Source organism: Sporothrix brasiliensis, assembly GCF_000820605.1.
Source record: "Sporothrix brasiliensis 5110 chromosome Unknown Cont20, whole genome shotgun sequence".
NCBI lineage: Eukaryota > Fungi > Ascomycota > Sordariomycetes > Ophiostomatales > Ophiostomataceae > Sporothrix > Sporothrix brasiliensis.
In genome coordinates this window covers 4,662,610-4,683,904 of record NW_024467139.1, presented here as the reverse complement: position 1 = coordinate 4,683,904, position 21,295 = coordinate 4,662,610, and the positions used below count along the sequence as shown (strand labels likewise).

At 52.2% G+C, this 21,295-nt stretch overlaps 5 protein-coding genes across 5 annotated transcripts; 2 read left to right on the top strand and 3 right to left on the bottom strand.

Annotated features, from left to right (window-relative positions):
* Window positions 1-3,340: 3,340 nt before the first annotated feature.
* On the top strand, window positions 3,341-4,414 carry SPBR_07533 (uncharacterized protein; the record flags this gene model as incomplete). The annotated part of the gene is made up of 1 exon (XM_040765787.1): window positions 3,341-4,414. One exon carries the CDS (start codon window positions 3,341-3,343, stop codon window positions 4,412-4,414), a length of 1,074 nt encoding a protein of 357 aa, XP_040617223.1.
* A 2,859-nt stretch (window positions 4,415-7,273) lies between these two features.
* Window positions 7,274-7,864, bottom strand: SPBR_07889 (uncharacterized protein; the record flags this gene model as incomplete). The annotated part of the gene is made up of 2 exons (XM_040766143.1): window positions 7,274-7,430; window positions 7,524-7,864. The coding sequence occupies 2 exons, from the start codon at window positions 7,862-7,864 to the stop codon at window positions 7,274-7,276; spliced, it is 498 nt and encodes a 165-aa protein (XP_040617222.1).
* Window positions 7,865-14,273: 6,409 nt separating this feature from the next.
* SPBR_07309 (uncharacterized protein) lies at window positions 14,274-15,608 on the bottom strand (the record flags this gene model as incomplete). Its single annotated transcript, XM_040765563.1, has 1 exon — window positions 14,274-15,608. One exon carries the CDS (start codon window positions 15,606-15,608, stop codon window positions 14,274-14,276), a length of 1,335 nt encoding a protein of 444 aa, XP_040617221.1.
* Window positions 15,609-17,027: 1,419 nt separating this feature from the next.
* Window positions 17,028-19,223, top strand: SPBR_06766 (ATP-dependent RNA helicase DDX55/SPB4; the record flags this gene model as incomplete). The annotated part of the gene is made up of 2 exons (XM_040765022.1): window positions 17,028-18,240; window positions 18,304-19,223. 2 exons carry the CDS (start codon window positions 17,028-17,030, stop codon window positions 19,221-19,223), a joined length of 2,133 nt encoding a protein of 710 aa, XP_040617220.1.
* Window positions 19,224-19,566: 343 nt separating this feature from the next.
* SPBR_07384 (uncharacterized protein) lies at window positions 19,567-20,792 on the bottom strand (the record flags this gene model as incomplete). The annotated part of the gene is made up of 2 exons (XM_040765638.1): window positions 19,567-20,725; window positions 20,785-20,792. 2 exons carry the CDS (start codon window positions 20,790-20,792, stop codon window positions 19,567-19,569), a joined length of 1,167 nt encoding a protein of 388 aa, XP_040617219.1.
* Between the last annotated feature and the right edge of the window lie 503 nt (window positions 20,793-21,295).

Here is a 21,295-nt window from a genome sequence, read left to right as displayed (position 1 = left end):
GGCGATGTAGTTACCTCGTTAAAGAATGTGATACGGAGACGAATGGAACGTTAAAAATACATTACGTAGAGCACAGCGGCATCAGAAATCAATCTCGCCGCCGGCCACTGTGGGTTAAAAAGGTCAGCATTGTCATTCTGTGAGTATTGATAAAAGACCGCTCTGTGCCGTGATCTGCAAAAACCCAGAACGCGCCGGAGTGAAGGATGCCCTGTACAGAGGTTGTTGTATTGGCTAGTAAAACGCCTTACAGCTTCCCACTGAAAGATGGAATAGCCACGGTATTACACTCTTTCTGTCTTTATTCTTATGGCCCTCTCGTTTCTTCGTTTGATTACTGCTTTCTCACCCACGTTCACGATTCTTGTCAGTAGCCGTCAAGTAAACGCTGCCAAGGAATATACTGCATGGTCACATGGCTAGCACTCCCGACCTCCAGAGGGTAGATAAATAGATAAATAGTTGATGGGACTAACTTGGGTTTTTAGCGAGACGGCGTCAATGGTACAAAGCACGACATACGTCAAAGAACTGTGGCTACGCTGTCCGGCGTATTGGTATTTTCGCATCGCCAAAGGTACAAAGAGATGGGCAACGACACCCCCCCCCCCCCCCCCACCACAAAGTGGCTTGATTCGCGAGTCACCTCCAAAGCTTGGCAGGGAGGAAAGGAAATAGACGCTTGTTTTGTAGACACACAACTGTAGTCGTCACAGGAATAATATAATGCGACTTTTGAAACAGGGTCGCACACGTCGCTTCAGAGGATGCCATAAAAGCAAAGAGCTACGAGCTGAGTCCTGGATCTGCTCCAGTATGTGGATTCCCATTTCAAACAACCTGTTGGCGGTGCTGCCGACTGAGTCTTGTTGTCAATTTGTCGCGAATCCCTCCAATCCTGCAGGATCGTTTTTTTTTCTTTTTCATTTTTGTGCCCCTATTTCAGCTCTTGTCTTGCCCTTGGTAGGATCGAGGTGCTGACAGCAACAGTGGTCGGTGCTGATGGTCTTGGCCAAAAGTGGCGGATGCGTCGAGACGAAAGCTTCGTACTTCGTATTGGGCAAGGAAGAGTAATTACGATGTAGAATAAGGAACAAAACAAGTTTGGTCTAGACCACAGCCTTCGTTTAAGGTGGGTCGCCGTTTGGAACAAGTTTGTAGCGTCCGTTGGTCAAGTTCCGAGAGCGCCATCTTAACGTCTAGCGGAACGATCGACATACACATCGACGTGCTGCTTTTTGTTACATTACAGGCTTAAAACCCTGAATGGAAAATCGCGTCACCAATGGCACAAGGTGGCGGGTCGGCACTCTTTTGTCATTTCGCGTAGATGCTTAAATACAATGCATCACAATGACAGCCAATATCTTGGGAGTAGAGTTTGCGGGTTCTTCCATCAGACAATTAAGGAGAGGTAGGTAAGATACGACTGGGCAGAGTTGTGCGACTAGCAATCGTCGTTTCAGGGAAGGGTCTATCACTTGTTTCCCAGCGACTCGGGCAGACCTCGTCACATCCCTTACCTGCCTTCGGACATTCCAGAAAAATAGCAGCGCAACGACCGAGAATGGCATGAAGCACGGGACAAATTTTGAGGGAATAAATTGTTTCTACACTTTGAGCCACCGTGGTACCTTTGAATGTAGCGAGCGACCAAGGCAGCATTGCCGCAAAGCAAACTCAGTGTGCCCCAGAGATTGTGCCCGGTCTTCCAAATAGCCTATCAGCGAAGCACGTTCTTTCACTGCAGAAAGAATGTGTACAGTTGTCTCGCAGTTGATCTACTATTGCCCGATGTCAGAGCACGCAAGACACTGTGAAGCAGGCCAAAGGGTACTTTTGCAACTTGCTAAGCGAGGTTGATTACTTGTGTCTGGCCTCCGCTCCAGCTGGCCACCCCTTTTTGCAATGCCCCTGCTCGTTGCCGCTTTTGTATCTCCGAGACTCACAAAAGTTTGCTTTTCGCTTCTCCAGTAACCGTTGATCAGATTTAGCTTCTGATCTCCAGCTGTGGTCTTTGGCACGTCAAATACGATGTAGGTTGAAATCGGGTCCCAGAACCACCGGGGAGTCTTGGCAAGGCTGGGCTCGCGTTCTAAAAGACGCAAAGATGAAAGCACAAATATGCAGGGACGTCCAGGGAGACGGGCTCGAGGGCGTGCGGAGAGACTATGACGTCCAACGTGCACTGCATAAATTTTATTGCAACACAAATATTCGTATCAACGTTCACCATCATCCACCACACATTGTTCCTTCCTCCATAGAGTCAACTCCTCACACTCCTCCTTCCTCTCGATCAACAAGGCTTCGAGCAGCACTATTCGCAGAGACAAAAAAGAATGAAGGATCAGGGACTCAATCCCTGGGCCTCCCGCAGGGCTACACACGGCGCATTGGGATTACAAGCGAGGCCGAAGCGATCGTGGCTGAAGCCCCAATAAATACGGATCACGAGTCATAACACGTGATTACTACACGTGACGTCCAAGTCAGGAGGTCCAGGAAAGAAGTGAAGCTTTTATGGATTTAGCGAGAATTCCACAGCCGTGTAAGACTCAATAATCATCACCAATTGGCCATGACTTGTATTCGACATAATCGCGTAAAAGGTAGCGTAAATCGCGCCAAGAACATTTAAGTGGCACATACACTTATCGCGTTATGTATCTATGCAGAATATGCCACTCACTGTAGGAGCTACGACGCGGCCAATGGCAACTGTCCTTCAATGGAGTTGCTGCATCATGAAGCTTCCCAGGCAGCAAGACCCCAATGCCAAGCACAGTTTGTCGTACAAACCAGTTTCAAACAGTTCTGGTCATCGCTCTTCTTGTGTCGTAATGCACACCAAATTGTGAGTGAAGAAGCCCACTTTTCTCTCTAACAAGTGCTTTTACAGCGGAAAATTAGCGTGTTGGATGCTACGTAGTCCCTGCCTCCCCGCAAAATGACCTGCCAAAAATTAGCTATAAAAAAAAAAAACGGCGAGCATGCGCATCGCATCGCGAACGACAATAAAGGCAAATTAGTAATTGCGCCTCTTCAAGCCGCGACATCGCACCTTCCTACGCCGACCTCCTGCTGCGCCTAAGTCGTCTCCTTCCTTCTTGTTTCGACCAGCTGCCGCACAACGTCGCCTCCTTCCTCACACGCCGCCTCGCTCAATTTGCGTCCGGCAGGAGCTACCCGCCGCTCCCCGATCGCGACTTCACATTCGCTCCACTTTGCCGACGCGAGGGAACGTCCTACATATCTTCCTCACCTTCTTCCTTATTCCTCTCTACGCTTCCCTTCCTCTCAACCATCTTTCTAAACTTCTACCGAGTACAAAGACAGCATGGCATCCGAACAAGAAAACGACGTTGATGTCGACGAGCTCGACTCGGCTGCCGTCGTTGCCGCCATGGGATTTTCCAGCTTTGGCGCACAAGTCCCGCCAAATAAGAAGCGGCGGTTCAATCCCCAGGCCGACGCCGTCGTCGGCACACCACGCGACGGCCGCCCACCCGCGCGTCTACCGCCGCAGTCGTCAGGCACTGGTGCCAACGCGACAAGGTTGCCCCCACGACCAGCAAAGACAGTTGCGCCTTCGCCAGCCATGACAACGTCAAGTAGCCTTCCCCTCGACCCACCCCAGGCCGGTGGCGCAAAAGCGTCCATGAAACTGCCGCCGCCAACGAACGTCATCAACACTGACGAGATTGACCTCGACGATGCGGAGGAAGACGGGCAGGAGGACCAGGACGACACAAACGGCGGCGTCGACCTCAAGACCGACACATACGCAGACGGAGAAGAGCCGGGCCCACAATACCTTGACACCTCAAGACCTATTGGTGAGGTGCGAGATCATCTCGGAGAGCCAGACGGGCTTGCCGGGGATGCTGAAGTAGATCCGGCCACGCTCCAAGCCCGGATTGACGCCGTTGTGGCTGCCGGTAATGCCGCCTATGGAGTGCCACCTGCTGCAGCCGCTGCAGCAGGCAATCCGCAGCTGGACGGCGCGGCCCACTCGACTGGCCCTCACCACCATGGACGCATACGCCTCCGTAATCGGCACGGGTTCAACCTAGACCTAGTACCCGGTGCTGGCTCGCAGTTCAGTGCTCGAGATGCCGCCGGCAACGAGGATGCCGACTTGCGAATGGACGATGGCTCGCTCCGATTTGGTTCGACGGACAGCCGTGGTGAGTGGCAAGGTCGCGGACAAGGGCAAGGGCAGGGCGGTCGAGGACCTGGTCACGGTCACGGTCACGGCCACGGCCACGGTCACCAGCGGGACTGGTGGACCGGCTACTATGACCCCACCAGCAACGAGAACCCCTGGGCCCGCATTGAGGACAAATTGGGACTTCCGCCATGCGGCGGCAATTGGCTCAGACGGGGCCATGCCCGTGCTCGACAAACATAATGTCGACTGGATTATGGCAGCCCGCCATGCCCACCAGTATCCCCCTCCTCCGGCAAGACGCGCTCAATTTTATACCCAGCCATCCAAAGCGATCCTAGGGAATTAAACAATCAGGCTGATTGAATCGAACCACTTGTTAGTGCAATCTCGGCTCTTACCCCTTGGTTCTCCAACATTACATCAATCTTTATTCTGCCAGATTTTCTCCTTCCCTATCCAACTCAACGAAGTCAAATCCCTCACTGCCTAACGTTTGGCCTGTCCCCTTGTCATCTGGCGTACTGCAATCAAGCACGCTGCCCGATCGACCACCTACCACTTCCTGCATGTTGCACCGCCTCTGTGTTTTCGTTTTAGCGATTTCGTTTGGCTTCCCCTGAGGTGTAACCACTGCACAAAGCCTCTGTCCGTTACCATTCGCACACTCTACAATATCCTAATCTCTTCCCTGCCCAATCCTGCCCCTTGCCACTGGACCTATTAATGGTCGTGCCTGTGTCTCTGACACCCAATCGCCAACCAGCATCTTCGAATCCCATTTGAAGAAACCCACATCACGTGATATCAGTTGTGTCAGGGGTAAAAAGAAAACAAACCCGAAAAGGCGGATAAGGCGATGGGCACACGTGGGGTGGTACAGAAAGCGTTGTTGGGAGCACACGCAACGTCAAATCCAAGGCAGCGGTGCCCGACCCGGATGGGTCGAGGAAAGGAATAAATAAAAACACGCATTGAGATGCACGACCGAAGTGGAATGCGAGAGGGCTAATGGGACCAGCTGGTAAAGGAGAAAGAGAAAGAGATGAAAAGAATGAATAAAAGACATTAAAGTCGCAATGTTCCTCTGGTCTATGTCAGGGAGGGGAAGGGCAGAGGAGAGCTAGGGCGGCATTAATTGGGGGTGATGCAGTGGAGGTGGGAGGTGGGAGGCGACATCTCCAGCTGCATCGACACTCACACCACCTCCTACATCACGCATATCAATATACCCACGCATCTGCGACCACTCACACACACGCATGCACACGCACAAAAGCCACACAGAGATGATGTGGCACATCTACCCCTTCTACAGGTTTACAGATATTACCTACGCACACCTACAGAGCCTTGTTACAGAAACAATTCATTTCTCTGGTGTCATTCTCATAACTAGCAAATCACAGAAGCACACTCGAAAGGAGACATACAGTACAAAGCCCACTACACTGTCCCCCCAGAAACCGCCATCCCATGATACACTGCCAGTCTGCCCTTCCCAGAGCCAATGAGAAAGTCAGCTCGCCCACAAAACCGTCATCCATAGCACGGCCACCAAGCAAGCAAGATCGCTGTCTTCTGGCTCGTGGTCTACTCCCTCTCCTGGTCCGAGCCAGCGTCCCCCGGAATGGTATGGCGTCCTCGTCACCACCGTCTCCCACGGGCTATCAGAAATGCTATATAGAGATGGGCTCATAAGGTCGCCGCCACCGTTTCCATGTCGCTGTGCCAATCCTTCCCGTCTTCCGTTTTCTCGGCCAGTCACCGTTTTGTCAGTCACCCCTCCTCGCTGCTGGCCAGATCCCCCGATCTCAAGTGCAGACGCCTATGTGCCAATACCTGCCAGTGCCCGCTTTATAAGCGCGCTCGCTCACACCCCCCAATGCACTCGGTCGCTCGCTGGCTGCTCTGAATTTTCCCAGTGGCCATTGGCAGCCCCAAAAGCACACTCCCCCTCCCTCGTCGCTTCTCCAAGCCGCCTGCTACACAGCACGCCTTCCATGCTCTCCCGGCTGTCCCTTGCAGCATGCGAGACCTCGAGAGAGAATGGAGGGGGCGTGTAAGAGCGATGGACGCTTCCCCAGCGGGCTACTGCAGCCCTGGCGCTTGCCGAACGGGTGCTCCCACCCACCCAACCTCCCAGAAAGGGCTTTGTACAGTACTTCTCGTCGATTCTCCTGTCAATATCCGTCTCATTCTGCCCAATCATAACTCGTAACGTCGTGAACGGCCAACCCCGCGCAGAAAAAATGCGCAGGTTGGAAAACTGCCAAAGAGTAAGAGAATAATAAATCAGTAGCAAAAATGCAACGCCGGCCAAAAACAAGTTTCCAAAATCCCGCCAAATGCAATAAACATGGCCACCACAGCTCTTCATCGGCTGCTCGTGTGAAAAACGATATATCCGCCGATTTTATTCGATCGACCCCAACTTTTTGTTCTGCAGCAGGTGTCATCGTCGCTGTTCGAACCTCGTCGCACGTTGCTGGAAACGCAAGGATCCGAAAACAGAAATAGATAGTGGCGGGGAAGCGGCTCGAGGCGCAAAAAGATGGTGGTGGGGTGTATACAAGATGCTGCCCCTGGTCGCTTGAAAGGCAAATGAGAAAGGGGTGCGTAATGTAATAGAGAAACGACATGCGAGAAATAAGGTTTCCGGGTGAAATGCCGGAGGAAATCGAATGAACGCTAAATGCAAGGGGGGGCGGGTTCAGGCGCCTCCCGTTGAACCGGTGCGGCTCCATGCATTTAGTAGTCCGGGGAAGGGTACCGCTCACGAGCCTTCTTATACTCCTTGGGGTACTTCTTCGCCGCCTTCGAGTTCAAGGTCCTGTAATTTTCGACTCGTCAGCTTCAAACTCGCAATCTTTCGGTTTCTTTCACCGCCATCTAATGCAGTATGATGATTTCGCTTTTGCCTACTCTCAGCTCGCTAAGTTTGGTACAAGCTGGAGTGAAGCCTAAGGCAAAATTGCCAAATTCGGCAAATCACCGGCTCGACGACGGCCGCCGAGCCAGTTTTCAACATGAGGGCTAAAATCACCCAACGGAAATTTTGTGCGCCTCCAACGGCAACCCAGAAAACACTCGACTGAAAACTTACGTCAATTTCTTCTGCGACCACTCTAAATCTGAGCGTACTTCGCGCGCATCGCGCATGCCGTCGGCGAACCGAGTGCGAACTTTGGAAAGACGAGCCTGCGCCTTCGCCTGAAGCTCCATGAGCTCACGGTGCTTGTCATTCAAGCGACCAGATCTGGAAATTTATGTTAGCTACAAGGTTCGTCGCTTTGTCACTTTTCAGTGCGGCGCTTTCCTGTGTTTCTTGCGGGTGGGCAACTGCACTCACGCTTGCGCCTGCATCGCTACGTTCTTGTCAAGCGGAATGGGGTTGAACGTGTCGTTAAAACGTTCTTGCATGTAGTCATTGAAATCCACACCGCTTGCGGACATGGAGCTGTCATAATCGCCCTGCATGCTGCCAGCGTAGCTTGCGGTAGTGGAATAGCCGGGCTGGACGCCGTATGAGGCGCTTCCAGAGGCGGAGCTCACGTTCTCTGACTCGGGCGGAGACACCGAGTAGACACTGTTCCCGCTATGGTAGCCATGATAGTAGCCAGCATACTCATCCTTGCCGGGGACGGGCATGGGAAGTGTGTTGGTGTACATATGGGAGCTGTAAGAAGACATGATGTCGGAGAGAGCTGGAGATATAGAACACAAATGTGGTTCGTTCTTGCGGGATGTAGAAGAAGAACGTGTGAGACTGAAAATGTAATGTCTGAGAGCGTTGGAAAGACGAAGAAATGAGCTAAGAAGTAAAGGTGATGTGAAGATGGTGTTGAGGACGATGAGGAGGAGAAAGAGGGAAAGAAAAAAAGAAGAAGAGAAGGAAAGGAGAAAACAGATCTCAACTCGGGAGAGAAGAGACATATTTATACTTTTTCGAGCCATCTTGATCGGCTTCGTGTCGGCTTCTTTCGAGGAGAAGAGGATAAGAGAGAAGGACTCGATTTGTTAAGGATGAGAAGAAAGGCGTGACCCCGCTTGGCTTCAAAGGCAAGTAGAGGCCGAGAAACGGAACCGGAGAGAAGTACCTGAGATATAAAGGTCAGAGGCAGAGTAGGGTGGGGGCACGCAAAAGGCGGCGAGGCAAGACAAGGGGCGGTTGTGGAAGTGAAAACAAAACGGAGAAAGAGCAAAGGCAAAAAGGTGTGAGGAAGGGATAGTTGTATGATAAGAGTGAGGGGAGGGTGGCGGGGGCAGAGAATGACATGTCCGTATAAACACTCTGTGTGCATACGTGTACGCTACTTACAACGTATGTACGTTTTCTGTGAACAGGGCGTATTAATGCTGAAATGTTGACATGCAACTTAGAGGGCACAGGAACAGCCTAAGTCCAGAAGTGTGGCGATCGACAAGATAATCCAGCTGATATGTTGAGAGATAAAGGGTGCGTAGCTTGTCCTAGGATATCGCTCGGACCAGAAAAATGTAAAGGGAAGAAGGCGCAAGCGAAGAAGAAGGAGAATGTAAAAGAAAAAAAAAAAAAAAAAAAAAAAAATAAGAAGACTGAAGGTTCACAAAGAGGGGTTGGAACGCTTGCAAGGATGTGCCGAGACCAAGACAAACAAAATATAAAAGGCAATATTGGTGGATATGAGGTGCGATAGCAGCCGTTGGAAGGACGCTGCCAACGGTAAGGGGGTATGTAAGAATTCAGAGACAAGAGGCGAAAAATGAGAGGGTGTTGAGACAACGCATGGGCCCCTAGTGGATGGGAGTGTACATAAAGACTGAAGGGAAAATTGGAATTGAATGTGACGAGCCTGCAAACACGAATTGCAGATTGTAAAGGGGGTGAAATATTTTTTAAAAAGAAAATAAGGCGATAATGAGGTTGGTGGCCAACCAGGGGAAGGTGTATGTAGGTGAGAAAGCCGACAAAGGGCGGCTAAGACAGCAAAGGACTAGGAAATAAAAACATATGGGCTTGCAAGTACCAAAATCTCTAACAAAAGTAAAAAGAAGCCAACATCATAATAAGGAAAACGTTGAGCGAGACATATGTTTTGTTGGCCGTTGATCCGGCAGGTGTGTGTTAAAGTGGATATCAAGCGAACATGAGGGTGGGAAAGCTGATCATGCGGCACAAAAAACTTGACAAGCCAAAAACAAGCCATGGCAATGGAGGAAGCGGGGACAAGAGGGACTCCGAGACAAAAGACGAAAAAAGGAAATGAAGAAGGGGGCGTGGACGTAGAATGATGTCAGTGACGACAAGCCAAGATAGGAACCAAAGAGTACCAAGCACGAAAAGCAAATGGTGGTCTGGAAAGGAAAGTATCAAACTAGCAAGGATGCTCGGAGACCCAGAGGCAACAAAGGGCATGTGCGGAGGCGATGGCAAATAATAGAAAAGAAGCACAACCAACGCGGCGATGCATTGGTTGTCGGCATGATGGCTGGCGGAGGTATGTCAATGGCTGTATTTTGGCATGGAAGGAAAGGTGGGCAGACCATCGAAATAGGCTAACAGTGACTGGCCATGGAGAGACTAGACGGGATGGAGGAATTGAAGACGAGGATAAGAAGCACCAAGTTTTCAATGAAGGCGAGGCAAGAAGACTGTGCGCATGCGGCTAGAATATCTATGTTTGCCCAAACGATCACTGGCAATACATAGATATTCACGTCATAAACCGAGACGATATATGATATGAGCAGAGGCCTCAGGATGAGGCAAAGGGGTAATAAGGTAACCCGGAGCATTGGGCCGTATAAAAGTGGTAAAGTAGATGAGGATAATGGGGGCAAGTTATTGTAAATCAGATATACCTAAAACGGTGAGGAGCCAGCGAGATTTGCTTGCAATGGAAAGGAGGAACATGTCAGAATCCAAGGTCCAGACTGGGACCGCAAGAGACCAAAACGGTGAACGTCAAACGGAGGCAGAACCTGGCTTAGCCACATACATGGTGGGAGATGACAGTGGCGAAACACGGGCAACGGATGTGCAACGACAGAAAGGAAATCCGCCGCTGGGCGAGGGTTCGAAAACGAGCCAGACGAGGAAAGACGGCAACAAGTACAGTACATCGGTTGCGAAGACTTCTGGGGTGAGACATCTGCAGGCGGCCATCCCGTCTTGGAATAGGGTGCGAGAAGGTGTGGGAGCAGGTCGAAAGGGAGGGGGTGTGAAAGAAAAGGCGAAGAGCAGAAGGCAGAAGAGCAGGGTGGAAAAAAGAGGAGACAACCAAACAAGCGCGCCGGTGCAGAAAAGTCACTGTCGGATCTGGCATGTTGTTCCGTGTGCACAGCGTGCGAGACTGGGACCGGGCGGCGGAGTTGACGGCTTATGGATAGGGGTGTGCGTATTGCGGCCTGTTTTACGCCGTGTGGACCGGCATCATTCAGTTACCTTAAGCGTTTGCAATGAAGAGTTTTCGGTTGATGTTTTTGTCAGGGGAAGTGTTGGTTTTTGGATTGGTGCGATGGTGATCATGTCTCCTTTTCGTGGTTAGTCCTTGCCATTTCCAGAGCGTTACGCCGTGGTTCTTTCCTTTCTTGTGCTGAAGTTTCTCGGATGCCGTACACGGCAGGAGCATAATGGCTGGGGATACGAAAGGGCGATACGCAGACTAGAGGCGGAGGAAGGAACAAACAAGTTCAACCTGTCTGTCCGTTCATCAGGCAGGAGTGCAGGTGTCGGGCGTGGTTTCCTCCTTGGTCTGCAGTTACCACCCCTCCCTCCTTTATCATCTCGCGCCTTCCCATTCGTCTTTTTTGGCTGCTTCAACAGCATGTCGTCGTTACCTGTTCTTCTGCCACCACCCGTCTGCTCATGCCCTGCAAGGATGCGTTGGCAGAAAGGGAACGACGCAATGCCGGTCATTGGCAAAAGGGAAGATAGAACGGGACCCGGCCGGGATGTGCAAATCCGGATCTGTGCAAGAATTTAAAATATACGAGATGAGTGCCGGTGCATGTGTCTCGCGTCTAGGGGAGCAAGAGCGCAGAGCACATGAAGCAGGTGCAAAATAAAGCGTGCATGTTGTTTTCGGTGAAGAAACAGAAAGTGTACCGAGCATCGGGATTAAGAAGTGGTCAAAATGCTCCTTCCTGTTCTCTCAGTCGATTTTCTCCTGCATGGAAAGAACTCATATGACAACCACTCTCAGAAAGGAACAACAGGACAAGGAAAGAGCAGTGCCTTCCCACACACGCGCCCGGCCTCCCGTGTGACAAGAACAGATGGACGATGAGCCTACGAGGGGGTGGAGCGTGGAGGGGCTTTCCTCATTCAACTGGCGAGAAGACGATATCATTGGCTATAATGTGATGGCCGCATAAGAGGGTCGAGAACAAAACCAAACAGTGCTACCAGGTCAGAGAGCGAGGTGGTGGAAGAACGGACAGTGAAGGCAGAAAGAACGGCGCCCCGGATATAGCATTTCTTGGGTTGTTATTGGACAGAATGGAAAAGACGGAATCAGGTCTGCATTTTCTCCATGGCTCTCTGAATTTCTCCTCTTCTGGTGTGGCTAGTTTTTCCATCTCAGCCGAATTTATCGATGTCTGTTTTTCTGTGGAACTGTAGCATTACTACGCCTCGTACTTTTCTTCTGTCATGTTCTGTGCCTCGATCCAAGTAGGCAATGTCAAGCAACTATCCCACGGAGCAAGACGAGCACGAAGAGGGCGAGCAAGGCGTTCATGGAGGGGGCGTGTGGGTAGATTGGATCGAAGACGGTAAATGGGAGCAGGAATAGCACGACGAGAATCAACCAAATAAAATAAAGAATGGAGAGGTGCCAGAGCAGAAAATAGGCAAACAACGATCGTTGACGGAGCAGATCTTCTCCAACACGGCGTTCTCTCTCAGGCAGATCCCAGAACGAGGCACGTTTGAATTCTTCAGGCGAAAATGCGCGCAAAAGGGGCTTTCCATACAAGGGTCTCACGATACACTTTGATGGGGGATTGAATCAAAAAATACAGGTTGAAAAGGAATCATAAAAAGACAGCGACGAAGGAAGTCCGGGCAGAGGAGTGAGAATGAAGCCAAAGCAACCGGGTCTCCGAGCTAAGGCACGACAAGTAGGCTAGAGAGGACTAAAATATGCAAAGCGTAGGCAGGAGGGCCGGTAACAGGATGCGTTGCGTATTACTTGGTGGTGGTTAAGGTGATTGCAAATGCGGCGGGAGGTTTGTGGGCAGGAAGAAGAATTTTACTTTAATTTTTTGGTTAAAAAATTGAAACAATACATAAGACGTGCAGGCAGAATTATACAGGACAAAATGGGTTGTCCGCCTGTGGGGAAGGACAACGGCTTGACGTTGTGGCCCTGCGTATAGATACGATCGAGTTACCTGTGCAGTCCGCCATGTGAAACCACTTTAAATTTACGTTGTGCGAATCTACAATAAAGGATCACTGGGCAAGTCAAGCTGCAGGACATATTTCATGCCTTTACAAAAAAAAAAAATGCACAGGAAAATGGGAGAGTAAGGGTAAAACAAAAGCAACAAAGAAACGTCGGATCGTATCGCCAGATTTATTTGTGTGCCCTACCGAAAAATTGAAGGACACAGGGCCCAATATGTGCCTTTTTTCTTTCTCTTAAAACCTAAGTACTTGGCTGGTCGTCCCCAAAAACTCGGCAGTGGTCGAACCAAATAAACGGAGGACTGATTCTGCAAGCAAGTTAGATTGACAAAGCGTCTGTTCTGGTATGAGTTGACGAAACTGCACGCCACAGATGATTTACCTCTCGCTCGAATTTATTGTTACCCCCCTCCTTCTGTGTCCCCTCATCCTGCAGGTCTCCCCTCCCACCCATGACCCGACCCGGTCAGTGCCCATTGGCCGATTTCAAAGACCCAGCACAGTCAGACGTGGAAAAATAATTTGAAAAAAAAAAAAAAAAAAAATACAGAGCGAAAAAAAAAACCTCAGGAAAGGCACAGAACACGGTACAGAAAACGCTGGGGGCTGCCTCCTGGGAAGAGGACCAAATACGCCGTAGGTTGTGGATAGCGCCGCTCACGAGCGTCAATGGCGATGATGTGCATAAACGCTCGCGGGAGAGAAGATGAAGAGAATGGGATATGTACACGACGTATTGGGGCTGAACGTATGTGCCGCAATTCGTGACATCCCTGTGCGACATCACATGTCCTATTGCATTCTCTGTAGAAACAGCTGGGTGGTTGTGAAGGCCTGAGGAAACCTCATGACAAACACCACATGCGAAGCCAAATCCTGAAGGGAAGGCTAGAATCTGGAATGAGCCGCGACGGAGCGAAGACGACGTGAGGTATTGAGACCGTCGCAGAGCGGTAGAAGAACTCTGAGTCCGCATGTCGTGTACAGTAGATCCGGCTCAGTTGCGTTATTTTCTGCAGGTGACGGGGCCATCGATAACAAGCAGGAAGCCGGGGGCGAGGCTAATATGAGGCACGTCGATACGGAGCGTGGAGGATGTGAATACGGGAGAACATGATGGTTCGGCGCCTAGTATGTTTCCCTAGAAGGAGAAGCATGCAATCTTGCTCAACATGTGCCCGAAGTGGTTTGGTGGCCCGGTAGTAAGTATAAAGAGGATTTCTATTCATGAGGTGAGTTGAATCACAAAGCTAGGAATGACGACATAGGAAATAAATGCGCTGCTATAGGGAAGGTACAATAAGTAGGTAATGGAATATGGGCCTTCGCCTCTTCGCCTCGTTTAAAAGAAAGGTTCCCAAAAAGCACATCCCGTGAAAGAAAGCCCGTGAATCTATTCTGAAAATGGGAAACAGGGAGGCTGAGCAAAGGCGTGCAATGTAAAGACAAGAAAAAGAGTCCAACGGGAATGAATCATAACACCTGCGCGATAAACTATTTTGATCGGCGTAGTAAAGGGATGCTGGAAATTATAGAGACAAGAATCAAAATACGTAGACAAACAGGAGGTAAGGAGGCAGATTGAAAGGGCAGGTGTCGATGAATTATTGATAAAACACAAGAAGTAAAACGCCAACGAAGAGGGAGAATCGAGCAGGTGAATCTTAGAATACTCGATGGGTCTCTGAGAAACGACGGATGCCATCTTTAACCAAACACCTTCAGGAAAGCCCAGATGCCCAGGCCGCTCAGCACAGGAATCGTCAGGTTGTCGTCCCAACCGAAGATATCCACCACCTCGCTGGCCGATGCAACAAAGCCCGACCACAGGCTCACCACGCCGAGCGCCAGGGCGCCCGAGATGGTCGTTTTGGCGGACTCGTCCCAGCCGAGATATGAAACGGCCGAGGAAGGCAGGCTGAGGGTACCCTTGAACATAAAGTCGTCGTCGCCGGGCATTGGCCCAATTGTCTGGGAGAACCAGCCCCAGAACCACGCGGAGGTGGCCACACCGACCAGGAACGCGGCCGTCGAGCCGGCAAGCGACTTGCCGCGACGCAGTCGTGGCGTGTAGCGGCCATACATGCGGCCGAATGTGCTGGCTGCCGTGTCACACCAGCTCAGTAACAAGACGCTTATAACGCCGACATCCTTGGGCAGGGTGTACAGCACGGTCCAAGCACCAAGAAGGTAAAAGATGACACCGTTGTATCCGTCGAACTCGCTCTCGCGCATCAGGGCGCCCAGTAGTCGCACATACAGCCGGTTGAACGGTGCGTAACGGTGCCGAAGCAGATCGACGCTAGCAATGGGAATCAGCGCACCCATCAGGTAGGGGCACACCGAGCGAGTCTGCGTGCCCGACGCATAAAGCCACATAACCAGAAAGCCGATGGACACGTGGAGTAGCTTCCGTGGCACCTCATGCTTGTGCACAAACGACCGCCAGTGCCGGTGGATGGGGATCAGACCAAGCGGGCTAGGACTCCGGCTGAATTCACGCCACCAGTTGCCAGTAGTCGGAACGCCATTCAGTGGCGGCGGCCGCAGGTGGCCGTTTTTTGGGGTTTCCGACGACTTGCCGTTTGTCAATGATACTGTCTTACTGCTCTTCGACGATGAGCCGCTTCCACTTGCAGATGCGCCCTTCTTAGAGCTGTTTCCACCGTTGACAGGAGTGAGCTCACCCAACCTTCGAGTGATGATTGGGCTGCGGCTCCGTGTCCGAGCACGACGGTGTTCGGATCCACTGCTGTCGCTGCTCTCCGCTGCAGCGGTTTTGCTGCCTCGGCCAGCTCCTCTTCTCTCTCCTTCTGCCGTCTTATCGCCGGAATTTGTCTCGTCTTCATCATACGACTCTTCCTCGACAGGTTGAGGAGTCGACAGTCTTTTCCTAGCAGACCGTGTCATCGGTCCATTGTACGAGGCGTCGCCTTCAAGTTCCTGTGAGCCTTGCCGTTCAGATGGCGTGGGGCTTGGGGAGATAACACGCGGCGTTGCCGGGATGCTCCGCCGCCGGCGTTGTGAGGTTGCAGACGACATGCCGACGTATGGAAAGGGTGGCAGGACAGGAGTCGTTATGACGCCGCTAAGAAACCGGTGGGGATCGAAAAATTGCAGGTACAGCCAGAAGGACCGGGCGTGCACAAGAGACGAAGACGTAGACGATGCTGACGAGCAGGAGGACGAGGAAGAGGAGCGGGGAGGTGTCTTTTTGGAGGCCCGATAAGACGATTCGGACTGCGGGGCGGCGGAGTTCGCTGCGATCAGCGCAGGCCGGGACGTCTGGAAGAGGTCGGTGATAAACTGAACTAACGGATCCACGATTGCGAAGCAGAGTGCGGCTGAGTCGGGCTCGGCCGCCGAGTAGGTGAGGGTAGGGTAAGAGCGGAGAGGTGACGGATTCGTCGGGTGAAGTATTGTGACTTCGGATATGCAACAAAAGGGGGCTCGCGTGCTTCGAGACGGCACGCGGATAGGTCGCTTCTGCTGGATTCCGCGAGATAAGAAAGGTAGACCGCCTTCTTATACGCTTCCCAGCATTGGCAGAGGCTATGGCAGTGGAGAAACGAGCCGGTTCAGTTTGACTTGGTGGTCGGTTGGCCGATGAGGCTGTCTTCCTTTTGGCTTGTGATCGCCTCTGAAGGGAAAGGAAACTGAGAGGAGACTGCCACGAAGCAGACAAGTTAATGCAAGAAACCGACTATAATATAAGAAATACAGGTGTTAGATAGGATATTGACCCGGCGATTGTGTGCCGTTGGTCATGGGGGAAGATTGTGGCCTTGGTGTGGTGTTGATGTCGCGTGGCGAGTGGGAGCGTGACATGACGCCAAATACAACCAACATAGGAGGGAACGAAAATTTAGGCGGCGCGCAGCGTGGCTGCACTTTTGCGCTGACATGGGGGGTGATTGGCACCTTCTCGAAAAGATTTGCGGTCGCTTCGGAAGGAACCTAAGGTCATTGATTGGTCCTCATAAATTGATGCCCCATAATAAGGATACAGTGTACAACCCTTAACTTTAGAGCTATTCTCCACAGGAACACTGTGACATGCACTGTATGCCTTGTGCTTCTCGAAAACTCGCGATAAGATAACCCCAAAAAAAGTTTAGACGTCAAACTTTCTAACTGGAGGTGTGCTCGTTATTGCGCCGGCGGAAGGGGCAACTGCTTTGTTTACTTGATACCCGGTCACTCTTTCCTGGATTAGGCCGGTTACTCTTTCCTTCTCCACATCTCAACGACAAAACGAAGACAAACGGCTGCAGCGAATATTCGGAAGGCGCAAACCGCTCGCGCCTTAAGAGCCACAACTCCCTCACTCATTCCGACCATCGCGACCGGCGCTGCCTCCGAAACTACCACATTTTCTCTTGCGTCGCACCAACGACCGCCGTCACGCACTGGCCTACGATGGCGCCAGTGAAAAAACGGAGTACGCGGTCATGGGACGCCATGGGCCTGCCCGAGTGGTGCCTCGAGGCCGTGTCCAGCATGGGTTTCACCGAGCCCACACCAGCCCAGGCGGCTGCAATCCCACTCTTTCTGGGCAACTCTGATATTGTCGTGGAGGCGCCAACAGGAAGTGGAAAGAGTCTTTCATTTCTGATCCCCCTTGTTGCACGCATCCTGAGGAGATTTGGCGATCAGGATGCCGCACCGATCAAGCGTGGACACGTTGCGGCCGTAATCCTAGCACCGACACGAGAACTGGCCGTCCAGCTGCACCGTGTGCTGTTGGGGCTCATCGCATTCCATGCTCCATCAGCAGCTATTCTACCATACCTGCAACCACGATCGAAGCATCTGAACGAGGAGGAGGACAGTAAAAGGGGCAAGGGCAAAGGAAGCAAGAAGAAGCCAGGATCGGGTCTCTCTGCGGACGGCAAACGGATAGCTGGCGAGGACGACCCCAATGCACCATCTTTGCTCGCAAACACCCGACGACCCGAGACGGCCGAGGCCGTGATCGTACCACAACTCGTGATCAGTGGCGCATCGATCAAAGCCAGTGGAGATTTGGCAACCTTTGTGCGCCAAGGCACGAACATTCTCATCGGCACCCCCGGCCGATTAGCAGAGATGCTGTCTAGTCAAGTCGTGAACTCGACAGCATCCTTCGAGGCGCTTGTGCTCGACGAGGCCGATCGCTTGTTGGACCTTGGTTTTGCGAACGAACTGCGCCGCATTCTCGCGTTTATCCCGAAACAACGGCGGACATTCTTGTGTTCCGCATCGGTCAACGAAGCCATCAGCGAACTGATCAAGATGAACTTGAGAAACCCGAAGCGCGTTGCTGTGCGAGTACAAACACCGAAACAGAGAGAGGCACAGAAAGGAGGCCAGCATACACTGGAGGCTGCGGCACCTGCTCTAGAAATCGAAGAGAGGAAAACACCAGCCAGTCTACTCAACACATATATGGTGCTGCCCTCTAGCCAAAAACTGCCGGGCCTGGTACAGCTGCTTGAGCAAATCGAACCGAGACCCCAGCGAACACTAGTGTTCCTGGCATCGTGCTTCGCCGTCATGTACTTCTCGGCAGTACTGCCGGCCATTATGCCTGAAGGCTACGTTGTTTTGTCGCTGCATGGAAAGATGAAGCCGCACGTGCGCGAAATTGCATATGAGCGGTTTTTGTCGTCTACAAAGCCGTGCATCTTGTTGAGTACGTCCCTAATCTTCTCATCTTATTGTTCTGTGCACTGATCTTGTTGCTAACATATCATAGCCACTGATGTCGCCAGTCGTGGCCTGGACGTACCGAACGTTGACCTCGTGATCAACATCGACCCACCAACTGACCCAAAGACTTTCCTGCATCGTTGTGGTCGCACAGGCCGTGCCGGCCGTCGTGGTCTAGCCGTCACCATGCTACGGCCTGGCCGTGAGGCCGAGGGCTACGTTCCGTTCCTGGCTGTGCGGAAAACTCCTGTTGAGCTTCTAGGGGTGGTTGTGCCTGACCTGGTCGGTGTGCTCGGCGCCCTGCCGGCAAACGAGGAAGCGGACGGCAGTGCCGACCGGGAGGCGGCAACCGCAATTACCAAGGCCATTCGCGATCAGGTCAAGGCTGATCGTGAAATCCATGAGCTGGGCCGGCGTGCATTTGTGTCGTGGGCCCGTGCCTTCAAAGAGCACCAGGCGTCGTCGATTTTCCGGCCTGCTGATGTGGACTGGGTCGACCTAGGCCATGCGTGGGGTCTAGTGCAGCTGCCCAAGATGCCGGAGCTTCGAGCGGCGGGGATCACAGATCGGTCGTTGGGTCTGGAGGGTGAAATCGACGTGCGTGCGATCCCCTTCAAGGACAAGACAAAGGAGAAGGCGCGCCAGGCGGAGATGCGGGCAATGGAGCTCGCGGCGGCCGAACGTGACTTGGACGCCGAGGCGGCAGCAGCAAGGGCGGCCCAGCTCGAGAAGCGGAAGCGCAATACGGCATGGAGCAGTAAAGCGGACCGTGACAACGTGCGCATAGAGCGGCGCGACAAGAAGCGACGCAAGAAGGATGCAGAGCGCCTGGCGCAGATGACGCCTGAAGAGCGGGCAGAGCAAGAGCGTATTGACGCTATTGTTGCAGGCATCCGACGCAAGAATGAGTCTGAGGCAGCTGGTGCTGCTAACGACGACGAGGGCTGGGGTGGTATTGCTGATTAGATCGGTTGGTTTCTGTCACTATCGGAGAAGCATTTACGGGCATTTACAGGTAGCTATAAAGCAACGATGGGTTATTTCAATAGTAATATGTTTATTTCGCGTCTTAAAAAGTAAAGCTTTTTTTTAAAAAAAAAATCTACGGTCTTCTCTTTCTCGAAAAAGGAAAAGAAATTTTATTTTGGGTATCAAGATGTTAATGCTAAATTTCGGCCATCACAAAACTTATCAGTCTTAGCGATGTCCAACCCGTAACCTAAGTCGTGATCCGAGACTTGAGTGACACCGATGAGCCATCTTTGCTCCTTGTCTATCATCTGGCGAGACTGGCCTCGGTTGCCAATGGTCATTCCCGTTCGCGATGATGGCGTGTATGACTCCTCTCTCGGTCCTTGTCGTTCCTATGAAGACGTTCTTCTCGGTGGCGGTGATGTGTCCTCTCTGCATGACGGTCATCCCGGTCGTCTCGTCGGTTGCGGTACGAACGGTGCCTCTTGTCTCTAATGTCCTTGTCCTGGCGATACCTTAGGCCCTTGTGGTCATCGTCTAGTGTAAAGCCCTCGAGACTGTCGACGTCGTCATTGTCATTGTCGGAATCATCGCCTCGGCGTCGCGTATCGTCATGTCGGTGGTGGCGGTGGCGACGTTCTCGCCGCCCGTGTCGACGACGATGCTCTCTCTCCCGCTCCCGTTCCTCTCGCCGAGTTTGTTCCTTTATCAAATCTGCCATCTCCCTTGCCCGCTCTGCCGACTCACGCTTCCGGTCTTCTTTCAGGGTGCGAATAGTGGCTGCCGCTTGGCGCATAGCTTCGAGCGGATCGGCAGCCATGGAGCCTGCCGGCGCCGGGAGGGGAGGACGGCGCGATTTGTTGTAGGCTGACCCGGCAGATGAAGAGAACGACGGCTTGGACGCCGGCGTCGGGCCCTTTTCGCCAGCGTACCATGCACTGAGTGCGTTTTCGCCGCCTGCAGCATCGGCAAAGCGCATGGAAGAAGGCGGTACGTCTGGGGCCGGGCCGGCTGGCTGTGTTCGAGATGTTTGTGCACCGATAGCGCCCTCGTCTGCAAGCTGACTAAACAGATCAATGTTTCCGTTGCGGTCGACGATTGGCCGGTCTTTTTCTACAGCAGCACCAGTCATTTTTTGCCTTTTGCTCGCCTTAACCTCCTCTTCGACGTATTGCCGTGCCATACGCATCTCAAAATCCGTGTCGTCTTCGCCGTGGCGTTTGCGCGGCCGGCGGGTAGGCGCGTGAAGCGCCACGGCTGGTGCTGGAGCCGGAGTCTTTGACGTATGTTCCGCCGCCGCCGCCCATTTGGTATGTTCGGGAGAAGCATCGGGATCGGCCTCCCATCTCAACTGGGCCGCCCGCTGCGACGATTCGGCGGCACGCTGCTGGCGCTCTTCGTCGGCCTCGCGAGCACGGGCCTCAGCCTCGTCGCGGCGCACGCGCGCGACATTGTCTGCGTTGTAGACGTGCCACGACTTTTTGGCAAGCAATTTTCTGCAAAACAGTCAGTATTGGCCACGAACGTAAAGTGCTAAGAAGAAACGTAGACGTACAAAGGCATTGTGTGTTGGAGTGTAAGTACTCCGTATGTTGGGTGTACAGACGATGACGACAGTTGGGCGCTGTGGCCTTCGGGTCGATGCCTATTACAATTAGATGACTAAGCCTAGAAACCCCGGCTCTGGCGCTGGCCAATACACGTAATTATGAAAATGACCCGGTAAACTAAAGCTCACATACTACTTTTGTAAACCACTTTGAAATAATACGGCCGCAGGATCGTTCCTGGCTGGCCCTGGCCATCGGGTTCACTGTTTATGACTATGCGCTCCCCTATATATCTTGTTGAAATTGAAATGGTCAACGTCACTTTGTTTTCTAGGTGAATGGTACGAATATCAACTTAATTTCAAATTTGACGACGCAAAATAAAAGTAAAACTACAAAAAACAGAGGGTATCCTGGCGACTTTGAAACCGAACCAAACAGAACGAGAGCATCTCACCGTCTCCTCATTAACCTTCTCTCATCCTCCACTGTGTGTAATTGCGTCAGGGTATTGGG